Raw genomic sequence first — 24,646 nt, 5'->3', positions numbered from 1 at the left:
CGAAGTTCACATAAAGGTAATTCACAACATTTTCACTCGAGAGTGTTGCAGGAAAAGGAGACTGCAAAATAACAATCGTAAAATAATTTTCAAAACAAATTGCTGGCATTAATGTCCACAGCGGTTGCACAATAAAAAATAGTTTGATTTCAGTATTTTATCCAACTAAGTTGTTTTCCAATGAAAAAGAATTATGAACTGAGAAGAACTATTTATTAGCTTGAGTAGTAACAACGTTTTCCACAACAATAGGATCAAGAACCTAGCACATTACTATCGTAAAAAATAGAAAATAGCACATTGGAAAGAGAAGCAATTACCCTTCAGCAAGTTAAGTTTTTGACAAATTCTAGCACAGGACCACCATCAAACATCTATTCCCCCCTCAATTACCTGCATAGTGGTTAGCTTGTCCCATGACCCATTTCTTCTTCACTCTCCCAACCTACAGAACTGTTCGCATTATCATGTACATAAGCCTACTCCAGCGTTGTATTCCTTTCCACAAGTGCATTTAATCACACGGGAAATTCCCTAAAACGAACAACATAACCCTTTCTTATTAAAAGACAGAAGAACCTCCATGGTGTAGCTTAGAAAAATGATAAAAGTAAAAAGTAAAACCAACCGCCAAATGTTAAGAAAAAATCACTGATTTCAAATTCACCTTCAGTTTTGCAATTTGGTCTTGAAGTGATCGTGAATACTCAGTTTCTCCGGCTTGATCTGATAAGAGAGCCTTGCACTCTTCCTCCAATGTAACATCATCCATTGCTCTGAGTTCTGGCTGAAGTTTTTATCCAGGAAAAAGTATTAAATAAGAGATTATAATAAAACAGGTTGATTCTAAAATGTTTGATAGAAGATTTGGGATATCATTGATTTGTATGTTTGAAACCTAGCCCCATAATTGGGGCGTAAAAACTATTGTTGCAGTTGGGAGGTAAATGTAGGTCAGTAGCATAAGGAATTACAATACGTACTGATCACGAAGCAGATCAACTACTTAGCCAAAATTAATTTAATTTGCTAAAAAGAGTAAATATCCGCACCATGTACACTAACCTTGAAATCATTTAACTCGTTCTTAAGTTCCTCAATTGACTGTTCAATCTGAAACAACAATAGATGCTGGCCAAAATTAACAATCTAAAGTTTTAAAAAATGTTTCCTATCTTCTTAGCAGCTCTTTCTTTTCCTTTACGTATATGTGGAATGTGGATGGTAGGAAGTTGCACATGGAACCGCTCTTCTTATAATTGCACATACAACCTTTGATGACATTAATTACCTTGGACTTCTCCAAAACAAGTGCACATTTCCTCTTTAGAACTTGACTAAGTTTAGCTTCCGCAGATTCCAACTTACCCAATAGATCTTTCCTCTCTTCCACCTGCAAACTAACATTAGATCAACACATTATGGTACAACACATTTGCAAATCCGTGGCAGGAGTTTAATACCAGATTGTTAGGATTGCAGTATATACGAGTGCCAGAGATCCCTACAAGAGAGATGAAATAAATCAGTATGAATTTCATCCTACAGTACTATATTGTTACATCATAAATGGAAGTCAAATAATCAAATTTTAAATTTGAACTTCACTTGCAAACCATTGTATGAAATGTTGCATGCTATTGATCAAATTGCTACTAATTCAGAAACTAAAAGAAATTATTTCAAAAAGCCTTATACTTTGAGAAGCTTTGAAAAATGCCTGACAATTCTACTTTATCATCCATTCTATATCTACATGCAAAAGTCAAAACTAGTTACAATTAGGATAGATTTAAGCAAAACCGTTCTGAAGTAAACCATTTTACGCATTATGATTAATTAACAACTTGAAGAGGGGTATAGGAGGTCCAGAACTACCTCCAACTGTATCAGAAAATCCTTCCGTTTCACTTGCTCGCTTGGCAGTTTCAAGTTTAACCTGCAATCGACTCTAATCAGTTATGCTGGAAGGAATAACTTATTGTACATAGGGGAATGCAAAACCTGCAAACATAGGAGATTGAAAAAATGATTTAAAGATTGAAACTTTTTCAGCCTTAGTTGTAAATAAATTGATTGGCCCTAGCACAAGCTTTTAACTCCAAATTACTTTCTTGGTGAATAAGGACTGACGGTCAAGAACGAATTCTTCAACTATCTTCAATTCACTTAGATTGATAATTTTGTATGGATGATTTTGTTGAAAAACAGCTTGTAACCCTAGGGGTATTTTAGTAATTGTATATACCCTAGGGCTTCCCACTAGTCTATTTATTTGGCCTATTCTCTTGTACTTTGTGTATCAATTTAATAATAAAAAATCAGTCTCTATCGTGGTTTTTTCTCCCTGATCTAGGGTTTTCCATGTAAATCTTGTGTTCTTTTCTTCTCTCTTTTTCAACATGGTATCAGAGCATGGCAACGAGAAACCCTAGCCATCATCGATGAGAATAGACCAGATTCTCCATCAACAACCTGCATTGGAACTAGTGGGACCGTAAACGCCGACATCATTAAAGCCATTCGAGAAGCCGTGGAACAATAACTCCAAGCCGCGCTGCCGAAAATCATCCAATCAGTGTCCGACCTAAACCCTAGCCGACTTAGTTCCAGCCACTCATTCCTAGCCGAACAGATCCCGTCGGATCGTCGCTCGACCCCAGCAAAACAGTCGCAACTCCAGCCACTCGACCCCAGCACGTTCCAGACCCCGCCGCTCGACTCCAGCCGCACATCCCTGTCGGTCGATCCAGCCGGTGGGATGATCCATGGACAGCAGCAGTCGATCATGGTGATCCAACCGGCAAACCCAGACGGTGGTGCCCTCATTGGTCGAGTCATCCTGGGAGAGGTCAATCAATCTCTATGCGCCGGTCTTCTGCCCAAGTGTTTCGATCGACTTTTCAATCTAGCGGTCTGCTCCGATGGCACCGGCGGTCGGGTCTGCACATCAACCTTGCCGAGGGTCTACAAATGATCTCCAACAGCGTTTTGCCCATCTCCAATAGCAGATTGCAGATTTTGGAACGGTTCTTGGGACGAACTCTCAACCAGAATTATCGGCCAACATACCAATATATTCTGAAAACCCGGTAAATTCTTTCCTTATTTTACCCACTACAAAAATCTTGTCCGGATCCATGGGAAATTCTGCATGATTTATTATTGTCTCTCGGGCAGAATCCATCAGAATGGCCTTGGAAGGACGCATAAATTTGGGTACTTGACTGGAGAGATACCTAAGCCCGTACCAGGAGACCCTCGGGAATAGATCTGAAAGGGAGAAGACTCGCTGTTGAGATTTGTTCTTATTAATAGTATGGAACCCCAGATTGGCAGACCGTTACTCTATGCTGCAATTGCCAAAGATATTTGGGATATTGTTCAACAACTTTATTCAAAAAGGCAGAATGCATCCCGACTCTATACGTTACAGAAACAAGCACATGAATGCAAGCAAGGAACTATGGACGTAACGTCCTATTTCAATTAAATGTCTCTTCTGTGGCAAGAGATAGATCTTTGCAGGGAGATAGTCTGGAAATGTGCACATGACGGAGCACAGTATGCAAAAATTGAAGAAGCTGACCGTGTCTATGACTTCCTTGCTGGACTAAATTCGAAGTTTGATGTCGTTCAGAGTCAGATTCTAGGGCAACGCCCTATTCCTTCTCTCATGGAAGTTTGCTCAGAAATACATCTGGAGGAAGACAGATCAAGTGCAATGAATAACCCAGTAATTACCTCTACAGATGCTGCTGCTTTTGCGACTAAGTCCTCCAGCACTAACGACGATAAGAAGCTCACTCTTGTCTGTGAGCATTGAAAAAAACCGTGGCATACAAAGGACCAGTGTTGGAAGCTACATGGACGGCCCCCGAACAGTAAACGTCGCTAGTCACATGACAAATCAACCCCTGGACGTGCACTTGTGAGTGACTCAGCGAATGAGAACCCTCAGTAGACAGTATGACCAACCTAAGTATAGTTGGAGTCAGTGCCATCGCCTAGTCAGGTACTATCCAGTCTTTTGGTCTTATTAGTATTAATGGTAAAAAACCATGGATCGTTGACTCAGGGGCGACAGATCATCTTACTGGTACTTCTGATCAGTTTCTTTCATATTGTACAAGTGCCGGTGACGAACAAATTAGGATTGCAGATGGGTCGTTTGCACCTGTTGCAGGGAAAGGACATTTATCTCCGTTTGAGGGTTTGGTATTGTGGGATGTATTGCGTGTTCCTAAAATATCATATAATTTGTTATTTATCAGTAAAATTACAAGAGATCTGAGTTGTCAGATAGTTTTTTCACCCGATTTTGTTTTATTTTAGGATCTGAGCTTGGGGACAACGATTGACACTGCCCAACACGATAGGGGACTTTACTTCCTGATTGATGATGCTTCCTCTAGGAATGATTATAGGACTAGCCTTGTTTCTTTAAATTTTTCTACTTCTGAGAACGGTTTTTTGTTATGGCATTACCGCTTAGGACATCCAAATTTTTAATACATGAAATACTTGTTTCCGCATTTATTTCGCAATATTAATATGTCTTCTTTAAATTGTGATGTTTGTATTCGTGCCAAACAAAGTCGTTTCTCCTTCCACTCCTAGCCCTATAAACCATTCAAACCCTTCATCTTAGTTCACAGGGATGTTAGGGGTCCCTCACCAACCATAACCTCCATAGGGAAACACTGGTTTGTCACCTTTATAGATGATCATACTCGGCTTACTTGGGTCTTTCTTCTCACTGATAAGTCTGAGGTGTCATCTATATTCCAGCAATTCTATGCCACTGTGGAAACCCAATTTAATGCCAGGATTGGCATTTTGAGAAGTGACAATGAGCGAGAATTCTTTAACACTTCCTTCCAGGACTTCCTTGCATCCAAAGACATTATTCACCAAAGTTCGTGTGTATACACTCCCCAGCAAAATGGGGTAGCTGAAAAAAAAAAATCGTCATTTGGTGGAAGTTTCCAGGTCCTTAATGTTATCCACATCACTCCCGTCTTACCTATGGGGGGATGCTCTCCTTACTGCCGCTCACTTAATCAATTGAATGCCTTCCCGAGTCCTCAACTTTCAAAATCTGTTAGACTGTTTGAAAGAGTCCTACCCAACTACTTGTTTAGTCTCAAATGTACCACTTTGAGTATTTGGTTGTGTTGCCTTTGTTCACTCCCACGGTCCAAACCGCACGAAATTCACCCCCCGTGCGAAAAAATGTGTCTTTGTTATGTATCCGCTCCATCAGCGTGGGTATAAATGTTACCACCCATCTTCTCGCAAATATTTTGTTTCCATGGATATCATCTTTCTTGAGGATCAACCTTCTTTCCCATTCGCCATCTTCAAGGGGAGACATCTAGTGAAGTGGCTAACTGGTCCACATATACAGTTCCCTTAGAATCACCTCCGATTCCCGAACATGTCGGTCCTATCCTCCCTACCAATCAAGTCTCATGGATAACATACTATAGTAAGAATCTCAAGAAGGAAACAGCGCCACCTGTCGCATCTCTGGCTCCGGTCCATGAGTCAAACCCGGTATCAGGTACGTGTATTCCTAAAATTAATGAGATTGATACTTGTGCTGAGACTAACGAATGCAGAGAGGAAAAAGGAAAAAAAAGGTGCTGATAGCACCACTATAGCAGATGGGAAGACAACGGTGAATAGTGATCCAGAAACAGTTCCAGGAAATGTGAATGATACTAGAGATGATGGTTTAAAGGGGACTCCTGAAGATGAAACCCAGGCGGAGGAGACTATTGATCATAGTGGGAAATCTGAAAGTCTAGAAGAGCATGATGCTTCTCTCGATCTTCCAATAGCCCTGACGAAAGGTATTCGGTCATGTACAAGGTACCCTATGCATAGTTACATGACGTACAGTAACCTGTCATCTGAATTTAGGGCCTTTACCACCAGTTTAGATACAGGGGTGATACCGAGTAGCATACAGGAAGCAATTAAAACTGAAGTATGGAAGGTTGTTGTTATGAAAGAGATGAGGGCTCTTGAGAAAAACGGAACGTGGGACCAGGAGATTCTACCCAAAGGGCACAAGACAGTTGGGTGCAATTGGGTCTTCACTATAAAGTATAAGTCAGATGGAACGGTTGACTAATACAAGGCCAGGTTAGTTGCGAAAGGATTTACTCAAACCTTTGGTGTAGATTACTCCAAGACATTCTCTCCCGTAGCTAAACTCAATACTATCCGAGTATTGCTGTCAATTGCAGTTAACAGAGATTGGCCTCTGCATCAACTGGATGTAAAGAATGTCTTTCTCAATGGAAAACTTGAGTAGGAAGTCTACATAAATCCTCCTCCTGGATTTGAAGATTAGTTCAAACAGCGAGTTTGCCAGCTGAGAAAGTCACTATATGGGTTGAAACAGTCTCTGAGGGCCTGGTTTGACAGATTTGCCACCTTTTTCAAAGGACAAGGATATACCCAAGGGCACTCAGATCACACACTGTTTACAAAGAAGTCAACTTCAAGGAAGATTGCAGTTCTCATTGTGTACGTTGACGATATTGTGCTCTCTGGTGATGATGATGATGATGATGAAATTGTGAAACTCAAAGCAAAGATCGCCAAAGAATTTGAGATTAAAGACCTTGGAAAGTTAAGATACTTTCTCGAAATGGAAGTAGTTCGGTCAAGGGATGGGATCTCAGTGTCCCAACGGAAATACACTATTGACCTCCTAAAGGAAACAGGAATGACTGGGTGTAAACCTATTGACACCCTAGTTGAATATAACTCAAAGCTCAGCAATATAGGTAACAGTGTCCCGGTCAATAAAGAAAGGTATCAGCAGTCACGAAAGGTATTTTGAATGATTTGAATAAGAGACGCTGGGAAATTGATATACTTATCTCACACGAGACCCGATATATCATATGCAGTTAGTGTTGTCAATAAGTTTATGCAGGCTCCTTATGAGAAACACATGATAGCAGTTGAACGCATCCTACGATATCTGAAAGGAACACCAGGTAAGGGGTTAATGTTCAAGAAGTCTGATAAACGTTGCATTGAAGCCTACACTAATTCTGACTGGGCAAGGTCTATTGTTGATAGAAAATCAACATCTGGGTTTTGCACATTTGTTTGGGGTAATCTAGTGACTTGGAGGAGCAAGAAACAGGGAGTTGTAGCAAGAAGTAGTGCTGAAGATGAGTATCGAGCCATGAGTTTAGGCATATGTGAAGAAATGTGGTTAATGAAAGTGTTGTCAGATCTTCATCAAGGTAATGAGCTCCCAATGAAACTGTTTTGTGACAATAAGGCAACAATAAGTATTGCGAATAATCTTGTTCAGCATGACAGAACAAAACACGTTGAGATCAACTGACACTTCATCAAGGAAAGACTTAACAGCGGAAGTATATGCATTCCTTATGTTTCCTCAAATCAGCAAATTGCAAATGTGCTCACAAAAGGGTTACTCAGACAAAGCTTTGATTATTGTGTCAGCAAGTTGGGCCTTATTGATATTTACGCTCCAACTTGAAAGGGAGTGTCGAAAAACAGCTTGTAACCCTAGGGGTATTTTAGTAATTGTATGTACCCTAGGGCTTCCCACTAGTCTATTTATTTGGCTTATTCTCTTGTACTTTGTGTATCAATTTAATAATAAAAAATCAGTCTCTATCGTGGTTTTTTCTCCCTAATCTAGGGTTTTCCACGTAAATCTTGTGTTCTTTTCTTCTCTCTTTTTCAATTGATTTTATTGAAGAGATCGGGGTCCCAAAATTTATCTCTTAAGATTGTTTGATGGATTCTCAAGCAAATATAGTAAGGAGTAAGTAAGCAAAGGATGATAAAAGTAAAAAGGCCGTGATCAAGGGCACATATTCTTGAAACAAAGATCCAGAGCCAAACTACACATATGCCATAAGAATGCTATTATGAGTGTTAAATAAGATGAGACTTAAGCATGAAAATCTAATATAGACTCCCACGATGATATTTGAAATTCACATATAGAGACCAAGGAAGATTCTCTTAGAACCTGAGAAGGAAAAAAAAATTATATATGAGCGGTAAAATTTACAATAGACCGACTCAAAAGATCTAGTTTGCTATATAGAGATATAAAATTAAAGTAGTGGAAAGAGTCACTTGGATACTTGTTTAATGACTCTCTTCAAACCCGTGTACAAAATCTAATGGTTATATCTATCAGTCGAGAGACAACCATTAAATCTCATAGGTGCAAAGAAAGAGCAGCTGAAATATATCATAATTACTCATATAATGAGAAATAGTGGAGAAGCATACCAATTCGTGTTCTCCCACTTCTCTGCGGATCATGTTAGCATTTACCCAATCCTACGCAAAGGTTGCATAATAGACTAAATTCCGAAACATAAATAATGGATTAAAATTCATAATTGATATGACATAGGTTTTGGAGTTCAACCTGCTGATCTTGGAATTTGAGACTGATCTCCTCAGCAACTTTGGCATAATAAGTACTATCATGGTCAAATATACTACTGTTAATAATGCCATCATGCACCACTGGCAGAATCAGTAACTCCATCTTGCGTAGTTCAATCACCTCTTCTCAATAATTTTGGCTCCTAAGCTGACTTTTTCTTGCTGAATGAGCTTGAGAGTCTGAATATCAACCAGTTGAGAGTATTTAACTAACAAGAGGCTGGTGCAAAATAGTATTCTTTGAAACCCATAATGGAAAGAAACTAAACAAATATTTTTCTCCTCTTGTTAAACAGGAGAATAAGTGAACCGGAGAAAATATTTCCCTTTGTTCTTTAAGTTTAATGAAACTAGACATCAGAGGAACTCTTTTTCTTTTAAACCTATTAGATATACAAGACTTGGGCAAAATATCCAGCCTCAGCTCACTTATTTGATTGACTAAAGCCAAGAAAGAAAAACTATGGAGAGGCCGGACCAGAAGAAAAGTTCTGATTCCATTTCATGAGCAAAACGCTTGAGGTCGCACAATATGACTTTCCTTTTTAGTTCATTACTCCACTAAATTTAATCTTATACATCGTATTTACCCAGCAATTTCAATACTAGCAGTGTAATAAGAGAGGAAAATTTAACTTTTTGTTCTATTTTCTCCATTTTTGTAAGAAATTTTAGAAAAGAAAAAAGAAAAGGAATGTAAAAAATCCTTCCTCATCAAAACTGTAAACTGCTTGACGGAGAATCAAACTTACAAATCAAAAGAATTGGAGAAAGGAATTGATTTGTTCTATGCCTGCAACGGAACAATATCACCATTTTGATACATATGCTTTGCTCTCTCGATGGCAATCCATTTTTGTTAGCAATGAGAAATGATGAAATGGAGATCAATTATTTACAATGTAGATGCTATAGCATGGTCCTTTTACACTAATTAAAAGCAGTTGTTAAACAGCTTTTAGACCTAAACGGGAGGGAAAGCACACAAGGCAGCCACCAACACACAAGTACAGAGAAGAGACCACCTGAGAAAGTGTAGCTATGTCAGACTCCAAAGAGGCTATTTTTCTTTGTTTTTCCAATATCTGGAAGCATATTTCACCCTTAGCCCTCATCATTCGCTCTGCATCTTCATTGAGTTGTTTTAACTCACTTTTTGCTGCATCAAAACGTCTTTAGTGAAAGCAAACTAATCTAGCAATTCAATCTAACAGCTCAAAATTTTTAGCTTGCTCGAAATATTAATGTTTTAGGACAAAAAGAACTACAATTAAGTCTGCTGGCAACTTGAGCTAACAAGAGATGCAATGACGCTGCCAACAAGCGGTCACAGGCCCGAAACTAAACTGAACATGGAACAAATTGTGCCTAAGTTCATTCAGCCGACCAATTCTCAACAGAAAGTATTCCAACGGCAACAGCTGCTAATCAGCATTACATGAGAACTACAAGCAAATAATGGATTTGTAAGACAAAGTATGGTGAAGGCGCCTCCAATAAAGAAATTAGAATGTTAATCCAAAAGGTAATTGATTATTCATTCAAAAATCATCAATATAAGATAACATACTATATTAAAAGCCTTCTAGAATAGTACTGGATTAGGTAATAAAAATAGGTAAATAAAATGAAAGATGAATCAGTTCTGTTTGGTTGATTTACGTAATGGTTCTATAGTATTTGGGAGTTATCATATCAGCAAGATATATATATATATAAAAAAAAAAAAAAACTAAATCTGACTGAAGTAAGAGCAGAATGAGACGAAATGAAAATACTTCAAGGACACACTACGCATTACATGGCACTGGATCATAATGACAGCATTCTAGATGTGCACCAAAAGTTTAGTCTTTTTTTTTTTTTAAAAAAAAAGAAGGATTATGCCTAAGATGAAAGTAAAGAAGTTCGATATCACATTAGGTTCACTGGAAAATATGTTGGATCAACTTAGAAGAAGACGAACGTTCTTAGGTTTTTGTTAATCAATTCACGTAATAATGTATTGCCGATATGAATTATGACATTCTTCAAACAGGATTATTTTACCACTTTGAAATGCCTTGGCAAAAAAAAAAGTATTCAAATAGATTTTAGGACTAAACGCATCAACTTGTTTGAGGACAAAAGGTCTATGCTAGTCTCTGAATAGATTAGAAGAATTATTCAGTTGCCGTTGTAATAAAAACAGCAAAATCCTTCAATTTCACCCTGTATTCATGGTTGTAGTCGGCAGAGTACAGGAAAATGGCATGAAGTAACCAGAACTGCTTTCAAATAAGTTCATCCTCCATCCATATGTATATATATCAGAAGAATTTAGAAAACGGGGAGAAAACGTGAGCAAAAGGCAAACTAGATGCTATGAAGTTTTGAGCAAAAAAATGATAAGAATAATCAGTTAGACACCCTCGGAACCATCTGACGTGAAATAAAACTAATCGAGGACGAGCTAGGAAAAAAGAGAGAATAAATCTGCAAAATCTCAGTAAAAAAAAATATAAAAATGTACGTTCTGAAATATTTTACTAGATGCAGAAGGAATAACGTTAAGATAAACAGATAACGAACTAGAAGACTAGAAGTAGAGACTTGACCAGAGGTGAGATCGTTCTCCATGGTTTGAATAGTAGCAAAGTGCATATGCTCTTCGACAGAGATCTTCATAGCTTGATCCTCCACGTCTGAGTAAAGATTGATACAGAATCAATCCAAAATAATGTTGCTAAATCCAAAATAGCTCGAAACATAAATTGCCGTAAGTTAAAACTTGAATGTGGTCCTATGAAGATGGAGAAGCCGGTATGTACCATTCATTTGGAAGCGCAGTGTCTTCATGTACTGCAAATACTCTTCCATCGTCGACAGTTCGCAGAGCAAGAAGATGTGATTCAGTTCAAGTTTCTGTTCCGTGCCGATCAAACTATCGCAGAGCGGAAACCAAGAAAGGGAGCGATAAAGCGCGCGCCAGACTCCACGATATTACTAACCAATCTGAGAGTGAGAGATGCAAATATGGAGGGAAAATTTGTGATCACCTCCTTCGAAATGGACACCTTTATTATTTAACTTTAATTTTGACCTTCCGCATTGTACGGTACGCTTGCTATGTGAGTTTAAATATTATTTTTGTTTAGTTGTGAATAAAAACTAAGATAATTACAATTTTAATCCTCTTGGGCATATTCGATTCTAAGGCACAAATATTTATTCAATAAAATGTACAAAATAATATGATATCAGAGTTCGCACTGTCTAGAATTTTGCTCTAGTTTTCTTATTCTCAAAGAGAGTAGTCACTCGACCGTGAAGCACGTAGTTGTTCCTTAATCTTGAAACTACAATAGGTTCAACACCCATAATTTTTTCCATTGAGATTTGTGACTCCCTCAAAACTTGTCGACTCCACAACCCTAATAAAAAAAATTATAATAGCACTTGTTGAGAGAAAGATAAGTATTATTAAAGTTGTGGAACATTAAAATACCATGATATTAAATCTATCATTTACAGTCAAAGGGAGCTTAGTTCGACAATAATTGACATGATCTTTCTAGGTTCAGTATTTGATTCTCCATCTCTACATAACAAAGTGGGAAAGGAGTTATCCCACATTGAAAGTTTAGCAATGTCGAGGGTATAAATATAAAGGTATGCAAAGTCTGTATTGGAGTTGATGCCATAAATCTCGTAGGATCCTATATGAGATATTCATAAACCACAAATCTAATTATATAACGTCGTTCATGATAGAGACTTTCATTTTATGCTAGTTTGAATTGTTCAAATTAACAAGAGGAAGTTTGATTTTATATGATATAATTAAATTTGTTCAATTATATGCGATATAATTGATTTGATGTATAAGATACATTAATTGGAGGAATTTGATATAAATATGATTTCTATTAAATAAAGGAGAAAATAACTATGGTTGAAATATTACATATGATGTGATATTAAAACTATAGGTTATAAATATAATATGATAAATTAGTTATTATATTTATTTATAATAAAACAATTATATGATAATTGTGGGTGGTTATATATTTTCTCCTTAACCGTGCAAGTGGAAGGTTGTGTTCAGTTTTCATAATTGAAGGATAAAATGAAAAGAGTCTTCATTTTGTTAATCGATTGCTTCATTTAGTGAAATACTAATCTTTTGCTCACAAGAGACTACATGATGTAAGAGTGTATTAACATGCAGCAGAAGTAATAAGGATCAATAAGAATTCAAATTCACTAATTTTGGCATAAACTAAAGCATGCCCATCTAAAATAAGAGGATTTTTTTATCATATCTTTGTAGAACTCTTCAAGATCTTGATCAATCAGCAGCAGTCTTCTCCAAATAACACCGTGAACCACTCAAGATCTTCCTCACTATCCTCTTGGAGCTTTAGAACGAGTTGTGGGACTGAAGAACAACTTGAAGCAATGAAAACACAAGGAGAAACTCACAGTAGCACACTACTTGAAGAACCTTTCTTCCAACCGAAATTTACTCTAAAATTTTTATAGAATGTCTACCTCAAATTCACTTCAATCTTCTTTATTTATTACAGGTGAACATGCAAAGAAGAATGCTGCATGAGTTGCAGCTCATGCTTAGATTAAATGAAGATGAGGAAATTGGGTTTGTGTGAGCATGAAGAAGATGGGTAATGGAAAAACTTAATTTTCCATTTTGTGCATGATTTTCAATTTTCAACTTTTCTCAAAATCAAAATCGATTTAAAAATTCAAATTTAATTTTAAAACTGAAAATTTAATTTTATAAAATTAATTTCATAAATTAATTTTTAAAAAATATTAATTAATTTAATATCAAATACTAAATTAATTTTGCACAAAACCATTTTCATATATTTAAATCATATGTAAATATATATTCTTCTATTTCGTTTAATTTAATTTGAACGTTTCAAATTAACTTATCAAGCTACACTAAAGCTTATCCGTTTACGAGCTAGTAAAGGGACCTCGCGGACCTACAGATCATGAGCTCCAACGATATGAGATTAATCGGCTAAACTCATTAGACCGATCTAACCCCCATTCGTTAACTAATGGGTCAATCCACTATAGCCCATAGTTGAATTTCCCTCACTGTAGATATATTATGTCCACTTTATATAACCATAATCATTAAGTCGATCTTTCACAGGTTGTTCGTAATCACAGCTGGGTCAATATAACCGTTTTACCCTTGTGAATACAACTTGTTCCTTAAGTTCCCACTGACTCTCTAATGAACAATTTTGATTCATAACACCTATGAGTCAAGTCTTTTCTCTATCATGAGAAGGTGGGACCCCAATTGTTCAAGACCTAGAATTAGTATTTAAGAGAACAACCCATCTGCTAACCCTAAATCGGGTATGAGTGAATTCCATTTTGCAGGGCTATGTCCCTAGCTATTCATCCGGTGTTATCCCCAAAATGAGAGGCTTATTGAGTAGTGTTGTTGGACTACTCTCACCGTTTACAGATTAAAGGATAATCCCAAACAAGAGTTCATAGCTAGCTCAAGATTAAGATCGAGTTAACCTAGGTTACTTAATAAATGAAATAGTCAATTTTAACAGTAAATGATCGTTATAAAGAGAAATGACTATTTTTGTGGTCCAGTCTATATGCAAACTCATTGCACAGAATGCCCCCACTCACATGTCTCAACATGAACAATCTGTGGATCACATCATTTGTAGTACTTTACAACTTTTTGTAACAACTACAAAGTGGGCCACATCCAATAGTGTTACTAGGATGAGATACCCAATTTCATCCATATACTTATTAGACCATTTAGGCTATATACTGTTAACTTGATCCCGTTTATGTCACTACATAAAGTTACAATATTCAGACTATAGTCATAGATATGTTTATTGGATTTTCATAATAGAATGCAAAAACAACGATTTATTATTATTGATAAATAGAATGTTTAACACGAATTGCGAGTTCTAGGAAATTCCCAACAATCTCCCATTTGTACTAAAACTCAGTGGGAACAAATATATACAATATGATGTTGAGAATCATAAAAAAAAAAAAAAGGAAAATACAATGAACTAGGGCATCTCTAATACCATAGATATTCTCCTACTTGCCCTAGATTACACTATCCAGAGTCCTAGTCCAACTAGGTAGCCCTCGAACACCTTAGCCGAGAGGGCCTTTGTGAATGGATTAGTAAGGTTGTCTTCAGAGGCAATCATTTTTACGATCACATCTCCTCTATACACTATCTCTCGGATGAGATGGTACTTTCTTTTAATGTGTTTTCCACGTTTGTGACTCCTGGGTTCTTTCGAGTTGGCAATACACCACTATTGTCACAATATAGTGTGATAGGCAGGTGCATATCTGAAAGTACTTCCAAATCAGCCAAGAATTTGCGTAGCCATACTGCTTCTTCAGCCAGCTTCACATGCAGCCACGTATTCTGCTTCCATTGTGGAGTCAGCAATACAATTTTGCTTAATGCTTCTCCAAACTATAGCTCCCCCGTTAAGAGTGAATACTGATCTTGAAGTAGATTTCCTAAATCTACATCAGTCTTAAAATTAGAATTAGTGTATCCTATAAGGATCAAATCCTTAGATCCATACAAAAGCATATAGTCCCTCGTTCTCCTTAGATACTTAAGGATGTTTTTTACAGCAGTCCAATGACTGTGTCCTGGATTGGATTGGAACCTGCTGACGATTCCAACTGCAAAGCATATGTTAGGGCGTGTATACAACATGGAATATATCAAACTCCCAACTGCAGATGCGTATGGAATTCTTGTCATTCCTCAACCTCTTGAGATGTCTTAGGACACTGTTCCTTCGACAAATGAATTCCATGTCTAAAAGGTAACATACCTTTCTTGGAATTTTGCATATTATACCTTGACAATATCTTGTCAATATAAGATACTTGAGATAGTGCTAATATTCTATTCTTTCGATTCCGAAAGATTTGTATTCCTAAAATATATTGAGCATCACCCAAATCTTTCATTTGGAACTGTGTTGCTAACCATCTCTTTATGTCAACAAGAAAACTTGTCTCATTCCCATTGAGTAAGATATCATCAACATAAAGAACTAAGAATGCTACATTTTTGTTGACTATCTTCTTGTACACACAAGGTTCGTCAACATTCTGTTCAAAGCCATAAGATTTGATCGCAGTGTCAAACCTTATATTTCAGGATCTGGACGCTTGTTTCAATCCATAAATGGATCGATTAAGCTTACAGACTTTCTGTTCCTGTCCTTTTTCGATGAATACTTCTGGTTGAGACATAAAAATACTTTCATCAAGATAGCCATTCAGAAAAGCTATCTTGACATCCATTTGCCATATCTCATAGTCATAATATGTGGCAATGGCAAGAAGTATTCTTATTGATTTTATCATTGCAATAGGAGAAAAAGTTTCTTCATAATCAACTTCTTCTCTTTGGGTAAAACCTTTTGCCACGAGACTGGCTTTATAGGTTTGCATCTTGCCAGTTTGATCTCGTTTTCTCTTGTAGATCCATTTACAACCTATAGGCGTAATCCCATGTAGTTGATCTACAAGTTCCCAGACAAAGTTGAAGTACATAGACTTCATTTCATCGTCCATGGCTTTTAATGTGACCAAGCCTAAGGTGCCAAAGATAGGCGTTAGGAGAAATTTTCCGCTTCTTATTATGAGTCTCAGTCGTTTTAAACATCTCTATATTTAAAATGGCTCTTGTTACAGTTGGTTTTAATATGTATAAGTTATTTTCAAGTCTTGCAGAACAAATATGAACACCTCTTGAATAAACAAACACTTCATTACATTCAAAAGATACACTGTACATATTTTCTAGCAGACAGGAAATAGAGATCGGATTTCTTTTCATCTTAGGTACATAGAATACATTCTTAAGTAAGATAAAAGAATCTCCAAAAAAACAATTTTACATCTCCCACTGCTTTAGCTGAAATAACTTTACCCCGTTCCCACCTTGAAAGTCATCTCAAGTTCAGAAAGTCTTCTCCAAGAATTAGTTTTCTGTAGAAAAGTATAAACATGATTAGCGGCGCTTAAATCCAATATCCAGGTAAGGTGAAAATTCTCCACTAGAGATGTTTCAACAACTAGTAAATCAAATTTACCTTGTTTAGCCTTTTCTGCTTTCTTCTCAGCCAAATACTTTGGGCAGTGTTATTTCCAGTGCCCAGCTTCTCCACAATGGAAACATTTTCCTTTGGGAGTTTTGTTTTTGTTTTTCTTTGTAGTGGCTTTCTTTTGCCCTTTTCTTTTCTTCTTCATTTGTATGGTTTTGTCCTTAGAAGAAGAAGAACCAGGCTTCTTATCATCAGTGGGTTTAGTTCCTAACGTAGACCCCTTATTAAACTTCTTTGGTTTCGAAATAACGTTTACTTCTTTTTCCTTCAGTTTCATCATTGATTAATAAGTCTGTAATTCATTCAACATCGTCGTCAAGTTATAAGTGATTTTGATCATAACAACGATTGTTTTGAACGGTAGATAACTCTCTGGGAGAGATTCTAGTATCATGCTAACTTGACTCATCTCATCTATCATCACCCCATGAGCCTCTGCAACATTAAAATGAACCATCATATCAAGAACGTGTTCTCTTACATTGGTTCCATCTTTCATGTGCGTAACATAGACATATTTAATGGCTTCATGTCTGACCAAAGATGACGATTACCCGAACATATCCTGTAATGATTCCATTATCTCACGAGCAGTGGGCATGACCTCTTGCTTCTTGTTCAGTACATCAGATATACTCGCTAAGATATAGGCCTGGTCTTTCTTGTTCGCCCTCGCCCACCTATCATAGATGTCTCGAACATTTCGGGTGGTTGTTGAACTAGGAACTGGAGGACACTCTTCCGACAATACAAACCTCAGATTGTTTACAACTAATATCGTATTAATGTTTGCTTTTCAGTTTGAATAACCCTCTCCATTAAATTTATCATAAGCAAGCAATTGTATGATTAAGTTCGACATTGCTGAAACATTTTAAACAAACTTTATTAAATATGCATCTAAATCCATTTTTAGCAAAAATAATAAAGTACCTAATAAATCTCTATTTATTTGCAACGATACTTTAGTGATTTAGAACAATTGCTACCGAGGGGCAGTCAAGAATTCCTTCACAAAAGCAAGACAATTCTTGACCAAATACTATTTCTAGAATAACTCATATTCCAATAGTTTTTTTGTTTATAATTTTCGGTTAAGATTTTTACTAACAATTAGTAATTCTTGTAAGTGTGACCCGCCATTTTCAGATCTTATAAAACCATATGAATATGCCTCCAAAATAGAAGACAATACCCAAGACGGAACTATAAGACCCTATTCATTTTATTAAAGCCTAGGTTGTTCCGAATCCTATGTTACAACCCTCGAAGGGGATCGTCGCGGTTAACGACTAGCTAATGCCGCCTTAAAATGACAGCAGGCATAACATAGGAATCTCACGGTTCAAACTAATGGAATAGACCGTAGAAAAATGTTGACACATTTCCTTCACCCACTTACTATGAACTACCTCCCTCATTCACCTTGTTATTGACCCATGCAAACATTTTCCAAATGGAGCAGTCGCGGTAAAAGCTACACGAAGCTGAGCATGGATCTCACGGTGTGAACTCTTGAGGACGTGAGAGCTAATAACTATATATCAAATATATTGTTAATCTTCCACTGAAGTGTTCTAAATGTTTGGGTATTTTGCTTAGGTATATCGGCTAATTTTAACAACCTAAGTTTAAGTGGTTTATCCAAGTATAATGCTTATAATTGGATTTAACCTACAATGTCTAAGTGATAAACCATTTTATTACCTCACATCACTCACACAAGCTCATAAAATCAGTTAACAATGCTCAATCTTTCAGTCATAATCCCCAGGTAGGAGGTGTTCCGTAAACCGTCAACTTAAGTACCCTCAGCCTTAGACAGGTTTATGAATCGATATGAGTTTGTAATCGAATTTTACAAGGAAACAATCTATTTTAACGATTAAAACTAGTTGTTAAATTAAGTGAGCATGCAACTGTTCTTTGTTATGGATTTTAAACATCTAACCCAATTTCATAATAGCTTACAAAATTTTAGACATGCTAAACATCCACAACATTTAAATAAAGGCATTCAATATCTAATATAACCATTATATTAAATATAACCCTAACATGCATACTATATATTATAACATTTATAACATACTTTCAATGCATGTAACAATTAAATATGGTGGGGTTTAAAATCTACATGGCATATTATATGCATATACATGAATCATTTAATTATTACAAAAATCACATGCATAAACAATTAAATACTAACTGATATGATTTTAGTTTTGGCATAAACAAGCAAACAGATGCCTAACTATTACAAATAGCTTCAAAACCATCTTTGAACTGCTCGAACCACTCCAAACCAAACCCAAGCATCTTGAACTGGATTGGATAAGTTTGAATCAGACCAACAAAGTCTAAACTGAACCAGCCAAAAAACCCTTTGAGGTTGAACCAGATTGGAGCTCGAGAAAAACCGGTCAAACCAGCTGCTCTCGGTCCAAGCTCAAACTCTTGCTAAGGCCGATGGTGTAACATTGAAGGCTATCGTCTAACACCATCGCCTTGTGTTGAGAAGAGGTACACGATCACTTAGTGTCTTCTATCTATCGCATAATTCTATCGTGAGCTACACCATCGCATAATGTTTCATGTTATCATTTAGTGTCCGCCGCAACTACACGATCGCTTCGTTCCATTGCATAGAACGTCATCGCGTCATTGAGTGCCGCAGCTACACGATTGCTTAGTTCCACTGCATAGAACTTCATCGCATCATTTAGCTCGCGCTGCAGCTACACGATCGTGTAGTGCCATCGTATAGTAGTCCCAACGCATCGTTTAGTTCCCACGCAAAGCTACACGATCGCGTAGTGCTATCATATAGCATTTCAACGCATCGTTTAGCTCTCGTAGGTACACGATCATCTAGCATCCAACATCACAACGACCAGCACCCATTGCTATATGATCGTCTAGGTTTTCTTCACATCGTGTAATGCCTGGAACTAGATGATCATTTAGCAACTAAACCTCAACAACGATTTTGAGTAGAAGTTGAAAAACTGGAAAAACAACTCAGCCTCCTTCACTTGTTTTAATTACAGCTTAATTTCAATTCTAATGGCTCCAAATAAATTACAAACACTTGATAACACACATAAGCTCATGAAATAAGAGCCAATTACAAATTTAATTTAGAAATTAACGAGAAATAAAATGCCAAAACTCAGAAAACCATATCAGTGCATCAGTTTCATATTTCTCATGAAAAACACCCACCACACCAAAGTTAAACCGAATTGAATGCTTATATGATGCTCTGATACCAATTGTAAGAGTGTATTAACATGCAGTGGAAGTAACAAGGATCAATAAGCATTCAAATTCACTAATTTTGGTAGAAACTAAAGCATGCTCGTCTAAAATAAGATGGTTTGTGATCATAACTTTGTAGAACTCTTCAAGATCTCGATCAATCCTCGATCAATCAACAGTAGTCTTCTCCAAAGAACACCGTGAACCACCTCAAGATCTTCCTCAATATCCTCTTGGAGCTTTAGAACAAGTTGTGGGACTCAAGAATAGCTTGAAGCAATGAAAACACAAGGAGAAGCTCACAACAACACACTACTTGAAGAAACTTTCTTCCAACCGAAATTTTCTCTAAAATTTCTATAGAATGCATGCCTCAAATTTACTCCAATCTTCTTTATTTATACCTCGATCTTCTTTATTTATTGCAGGTGAACATGCAAAGAAAAATGTTGCATGAGCTGCAGCTCATGTTTGGAGTAAATGAAGATGAGGAAATGGGGTTTGTGTGAGCATGAAGAAGATGGGTAATGGGAAAACTTAATTTTCCATTTTGTGCATGATTTTCAATTTTTCAACTTTTCTCAAAATCAAAACCGATTTCAAAATTCAATTTTGATTTTAAAACTGAAAATTTAATTTTATAAAATTAATTTCATAAATTACCTTTTTAAAAAATACTAATTAATTTAATATCAAATATTAAATTAATATTTGCACAAAACCATCTTCATATATATAAATCATATTTAAATATATATTCTCTTATGCCGTTTAATTTTAATTTGAACGTTTCAAATTAACTTATCAAGCTACTCTAAAGCTTATCCATTTACGAGCTAGTAAAGGGACCTCGCGGATCTACAATTCATGGGCTCCAACGATCCGAGATGAATCGGCTAAACTCATTAGACCGATCTAACCCCCATTCATTAACTACTGGGTCACTCCACTATAGCTCATAGTTGAACTCCCCTCACTATAAATATATTATGTCCACTTTATATAACCATAATTAGTAAGTAGATTTTTCACAGGGTTCGTAATCACAGCTAGGTCAATATAACCGTTTTACTCCTGTGAATACATATTGTTCATTAAGTTCCCACTGATCCTCTAATGAACAATTCTGATTCATAACACCTATGAATCAAGTTCTTTCTCTATCATGAGAAGGCGGGCCCCCGATTGTTCAAGACCTGGAATCAGTACTTAAGAGAACAATCTATCTGCTAACCCTAAATCGGGTAGGAGTGAGTTCCATCTTGCAGGGCTATGTCCCCAGATATTCATCCGATCTTATCCCCAAAATGGGAGGCTTATTGAGTAGTGTTGTTGGACTATTCTCACCGTTTGTAGATCAAAGGATAATCCCGAACAAACAGGAGTTCATAGCTAGCTCAGGATTAAGATCGAGTTAACCTAGGTTACTTAATAAATGCAATAGTCAGTATTAACAGTAAACGGTCGTTATAAAGAAAAGTGACTATTTTCGTGGTCTAGTCTATATGCAAACTCATTGCATAGGATGCCTCCACTCACATGTCTCAACATGAACGATCTGTGGATCACATCATTTGTAGCACTTTACAACTTCTTGTAACAACTACAAAGTGGACTGCATCCAATAGTATTACCAGGATGAGATACTCAATTTCATCCATATACTTATTAGACCATTTAGGCTATATACTATTAACTTGATCTTGTTTATGTCACTACATAAAGTTACAGTATTCATACTATAGCCATGGATATGTTTATTGGATTTTCATAATAGAATGCAAAATCAATATTTATTATTATTGATAAATAGAATGTTTAACACGAGCGACGAGTTCGAGGACATTCCCAACACATGATAGGCCTCACGAGAGACAAACGATAGAGCGAGATTTACTAAACGATCGTGTAAACAATCAAGCGAGAGACTGCTCTAACGAGATTTATTAAAAGATTATGTAAACAATGTAGCAAGAGACTAAGCGATCTTGTAAACGATTGAACGAGAGACTAAATGATCGGCTAGATGATTCTCACAAGAGCGAGATTTACTAAACGATAAAGTACTCTCAGTCTATGTGATAGACAAAACCTTTCTCCCACTTACTTAATCGTGTAGTTCGATCATTTTCTTCCTCCTTCCCTCTACCAAATTCACACAGAGTCCACACCTCCTGGATTCTCACTTCGAGAATACCAAGGTTGCTGAGTGGTAGTGTCAAAGGGTTCTTGAACGAGTCACTCGTGATGAAGTTTCAAAGCATGGAGATGCATTTTACTTCGAGGAAGAAGAAGACCAAGAGTTGGTCAGATCATGTAAATGGTGGGGGTAAACGATCGTTGAGTATGGGATACTCGTTGCATGGTACACGCGTGCACTAAACGATCGTATAGGCTAGCATGCTTCATTGTATAGCCACTGGCTACACGATCGCTCGGTAAGTGTTACTTATCACTTGCTCTTTGATCGTGTAGACGATAATGCTTCGTAGCATTGTAGTCGTCTACTCGATTGTTTAGGCTTGCGTTTAAACTTGGTGCACTGCATGATCGAGTGGCCTTCATGCTTCATCGCATAGTCAAAGGAACTCGATCAATGCTACAAGATCGTGGTTACTCAACCAACTTTGCTAGAAGATCACAAAGAAGGCTTCGCCCGGGTGATTCAAGACTCGGTTCGCTTGTTGAACCATTTTACTCGATTGTTTAATGTAATGATAGATTTATTTTTGGTTTTATGAGGATATTCATCTCTGTCCATTAATTTTGTTGAATGTACATGAGATGTATGTTTTTATTATATGTCATATAATATGCCATATACTTTAAATCCCACCATAGGTTATGCATTGGTCATGCATTATGTCTATATTGTAAGAGTTATGATATAGTAGCTTGCATGATTAAATTACATAAGAGCATGCTCATGCATCATATAATATAAGAGTTATATTTATGCATGCATTAAGCATATTCATGCATCATCTTTATATTATAAGTGTTATAGTATAAGGGTGTATGGAAGCATATATGCTTAGTTCATTACTTCTTTATATAAGAGTTATATATAGTAATGAATGGACAATGCATGAAACATGACACATAAGTTCAATTCATTACTTCTTTGTAGCTAGTCTAGCTTAGCAATGTGGATGATTTTGGTTGTTTCATTTTATAAGTGTTATAATGAAAATTAGAACTAAAATCAAAAGAAAGACATGCATGCAAACTTAGGCTTGAATCATGTTTTAAAAGAGTTTTAAAATTTGATGGAGATATACCTAAGATCACGGTTCTAATGAGATTATAAACCTAAGGTCTAATATTTTAATCAATTTAATAGGATTAAATTGATTAATAAAAGGTTAAATATGTACCAAATTTATCTCTTTTGTCTAAGGCGGGTTCTGTCTAGGCTGGGGTACTTAAGCTGACAAAAACGGAACACTCCTACCTGGGAACCTTACCTGAAAAGGTGAATTAGATAGATTGTTTGCATACATGCAAATTTGATGATAGTCCGTTAAAGTGTTTAATAGAACTTGATTTGAACTTGTTTAATTATCAAAAGCAGGGGTTGTTTTTGAGCAAATTAAACTCACACTTAGACAAAATTAGTAGCCGGATTGTCTAAGTTAATGAATCCCTAGGTGGAACATTCAGTGAGAGGTACTTGAGGTATATGATACTTCACTTAAACCTCTTTATTTTTCTCCCTAATGTTCACACTGTGAGATCTATCCTCGACCTTGAGGCACCCTGGGAGTGTCCCCCTAAAGGATGACATTTGGGTAGGTCAATACCAAGGTGAATGAAGAGAATGTTCATAGTAAGTGGGAGCGGGATATGTGACAACATATCCCACGTTCTCTCTCATTAGGTTGGATAACATTTTGTGCATCGCCTCGAGGCATTCTAGGAGTGTCCCCCTAATGGATGGCAGTTTTGCATAACTCTTTATCTGATCTCCTGTATAAGACAAGATCACTTTATTCTCTTGTCCTAATCTGCTTTTTCCTTACGGTGGGTGCATTAGGGCAGAACTGGGCCTAAAATCAGGGGTTACACTTACACGAAATTGTTAAAGGTTAACAGTTTCGGACCGAAAAATGGTGACTATTAAAGTTAGGTATAAGAGTTGTTTCTGTCTAATGGTTGAGAATGTCTCATCCCAGTGAAGGGGCACTTGATCACCCCATCGGTGACTTTTGTCTTGCCTCTCTGAGGCATCATTGCAAAATAGATATATTTTCACTTAGGGTACATAGGAACTATTTTGCTAAAACTAAAATTGGTATTAAAAGTGGTATTTCATAGACTTATTCAGTTTGTTCATGTTTTTTAGCAACATTAAAATGGCTACAACCACATTAGCTCTATTAAGTGTCGACACATTGACTGGTGAAAAACTACGCTAGTTGGAAAAACACGATAAATACAATACTTATCATCGATGACCTAAGGTTCATCCTCGGAGGAGTGTCCTCCTATTCTGACTCAAACTGCCACTCAAAATGTTCGAGAGGCATATGAGAGATGGACACGGGCAAACGAGAAGGCCCGAGCTTACATCTTGGCCAGTTTGAATGATGTTTTGGCCAAGTAGCATGAGCCTATGGTCTCTGTGCATGAGATCATAGAGTCCCTACGGGGAATGTTCAGATAACCGTCTAGACAGCTCAAGCAGCTCTGAAATGCATCTTTAACTCTAAAATGGAGGAGGGTACATCTGTTCGAGAACACGTTCT

The 24,646-nt window shown here is 36.8% G+C and overlaps 1 protein-coding gene across 5 annotated transcripts; it reads right to left on the bottom strand.

Moving 5' to 3' along the window:
* Nucleotides 1-63: 63 nt before the first annotated feature.
* On the bottom strand, nt 64-11,536 carry LOC120075611 (tropomyosin alpha-1 chain). Of its 5 annotated transcripts, none has more exons than XM_039029162.1 (12): nt 11,280-11,536; nt 11,067-11,153; nt 9,495-9,628; nt 8,591-8,649; nt 8,450-8,504; nt 8,308-8,358; nt 1,879-1,939; nt 1,464-1,504; nt 1,292-1,393; nt 1,066-1,113; nt 668-783; nt 64-534 (listed from the first exon to the last, which is right to left on the bottom strand). In XM_039029162.1, the coding sequence occupies exons 1-11, from the start codon at nt 11,326-11,328 to the stop codon at nt 670-672; spliced, it is 801 nt and encodes a 266-aa protein (XP_038885090.1). In that variant the 5' UTR covers nt 11,329-11,536; the 3' UTR covers nt 64-534; nt 668-669. The 5 variants fall into 5 exon arrangements, with proteins under 5 accessions (XP_038885090.1, XP_038885091.1, XP_038885088.1 ...); XM_039029163.1 differs by having other exon boundaries at nt 668-787; nt 9,738-11,153; nt 11,280-11,526; XM_039029160.1 differs by having other exon boundaries at nt 668-787; nt 11,280-11,526.
* Between the last annotated feature and the right edge of the window lie 13,110 nt (nt 11,537-24,646).

The sequence above is a fragment of the Benincasa hispida genome, chromosome 4, assembly GCF_009727055.1.
Source record: "Benincasa hispida cultivar B227 chromosome 4, ASM972705v1, whole genome shotgun sequence".
In the NCBI taxonomy this organism is placed as follows: domain Eukaryota; kingdom Viridiplantae; phylum Streptophyta; class Magnoliopsida; order Cucurbitales; family Cucurbitaceae; genus Benincasa; species Benincasa hispida.
Note: the sequence above shows the minus strand (reverse complement) of the source record. Positions and strands in the feature narration are given on the sequence as shown.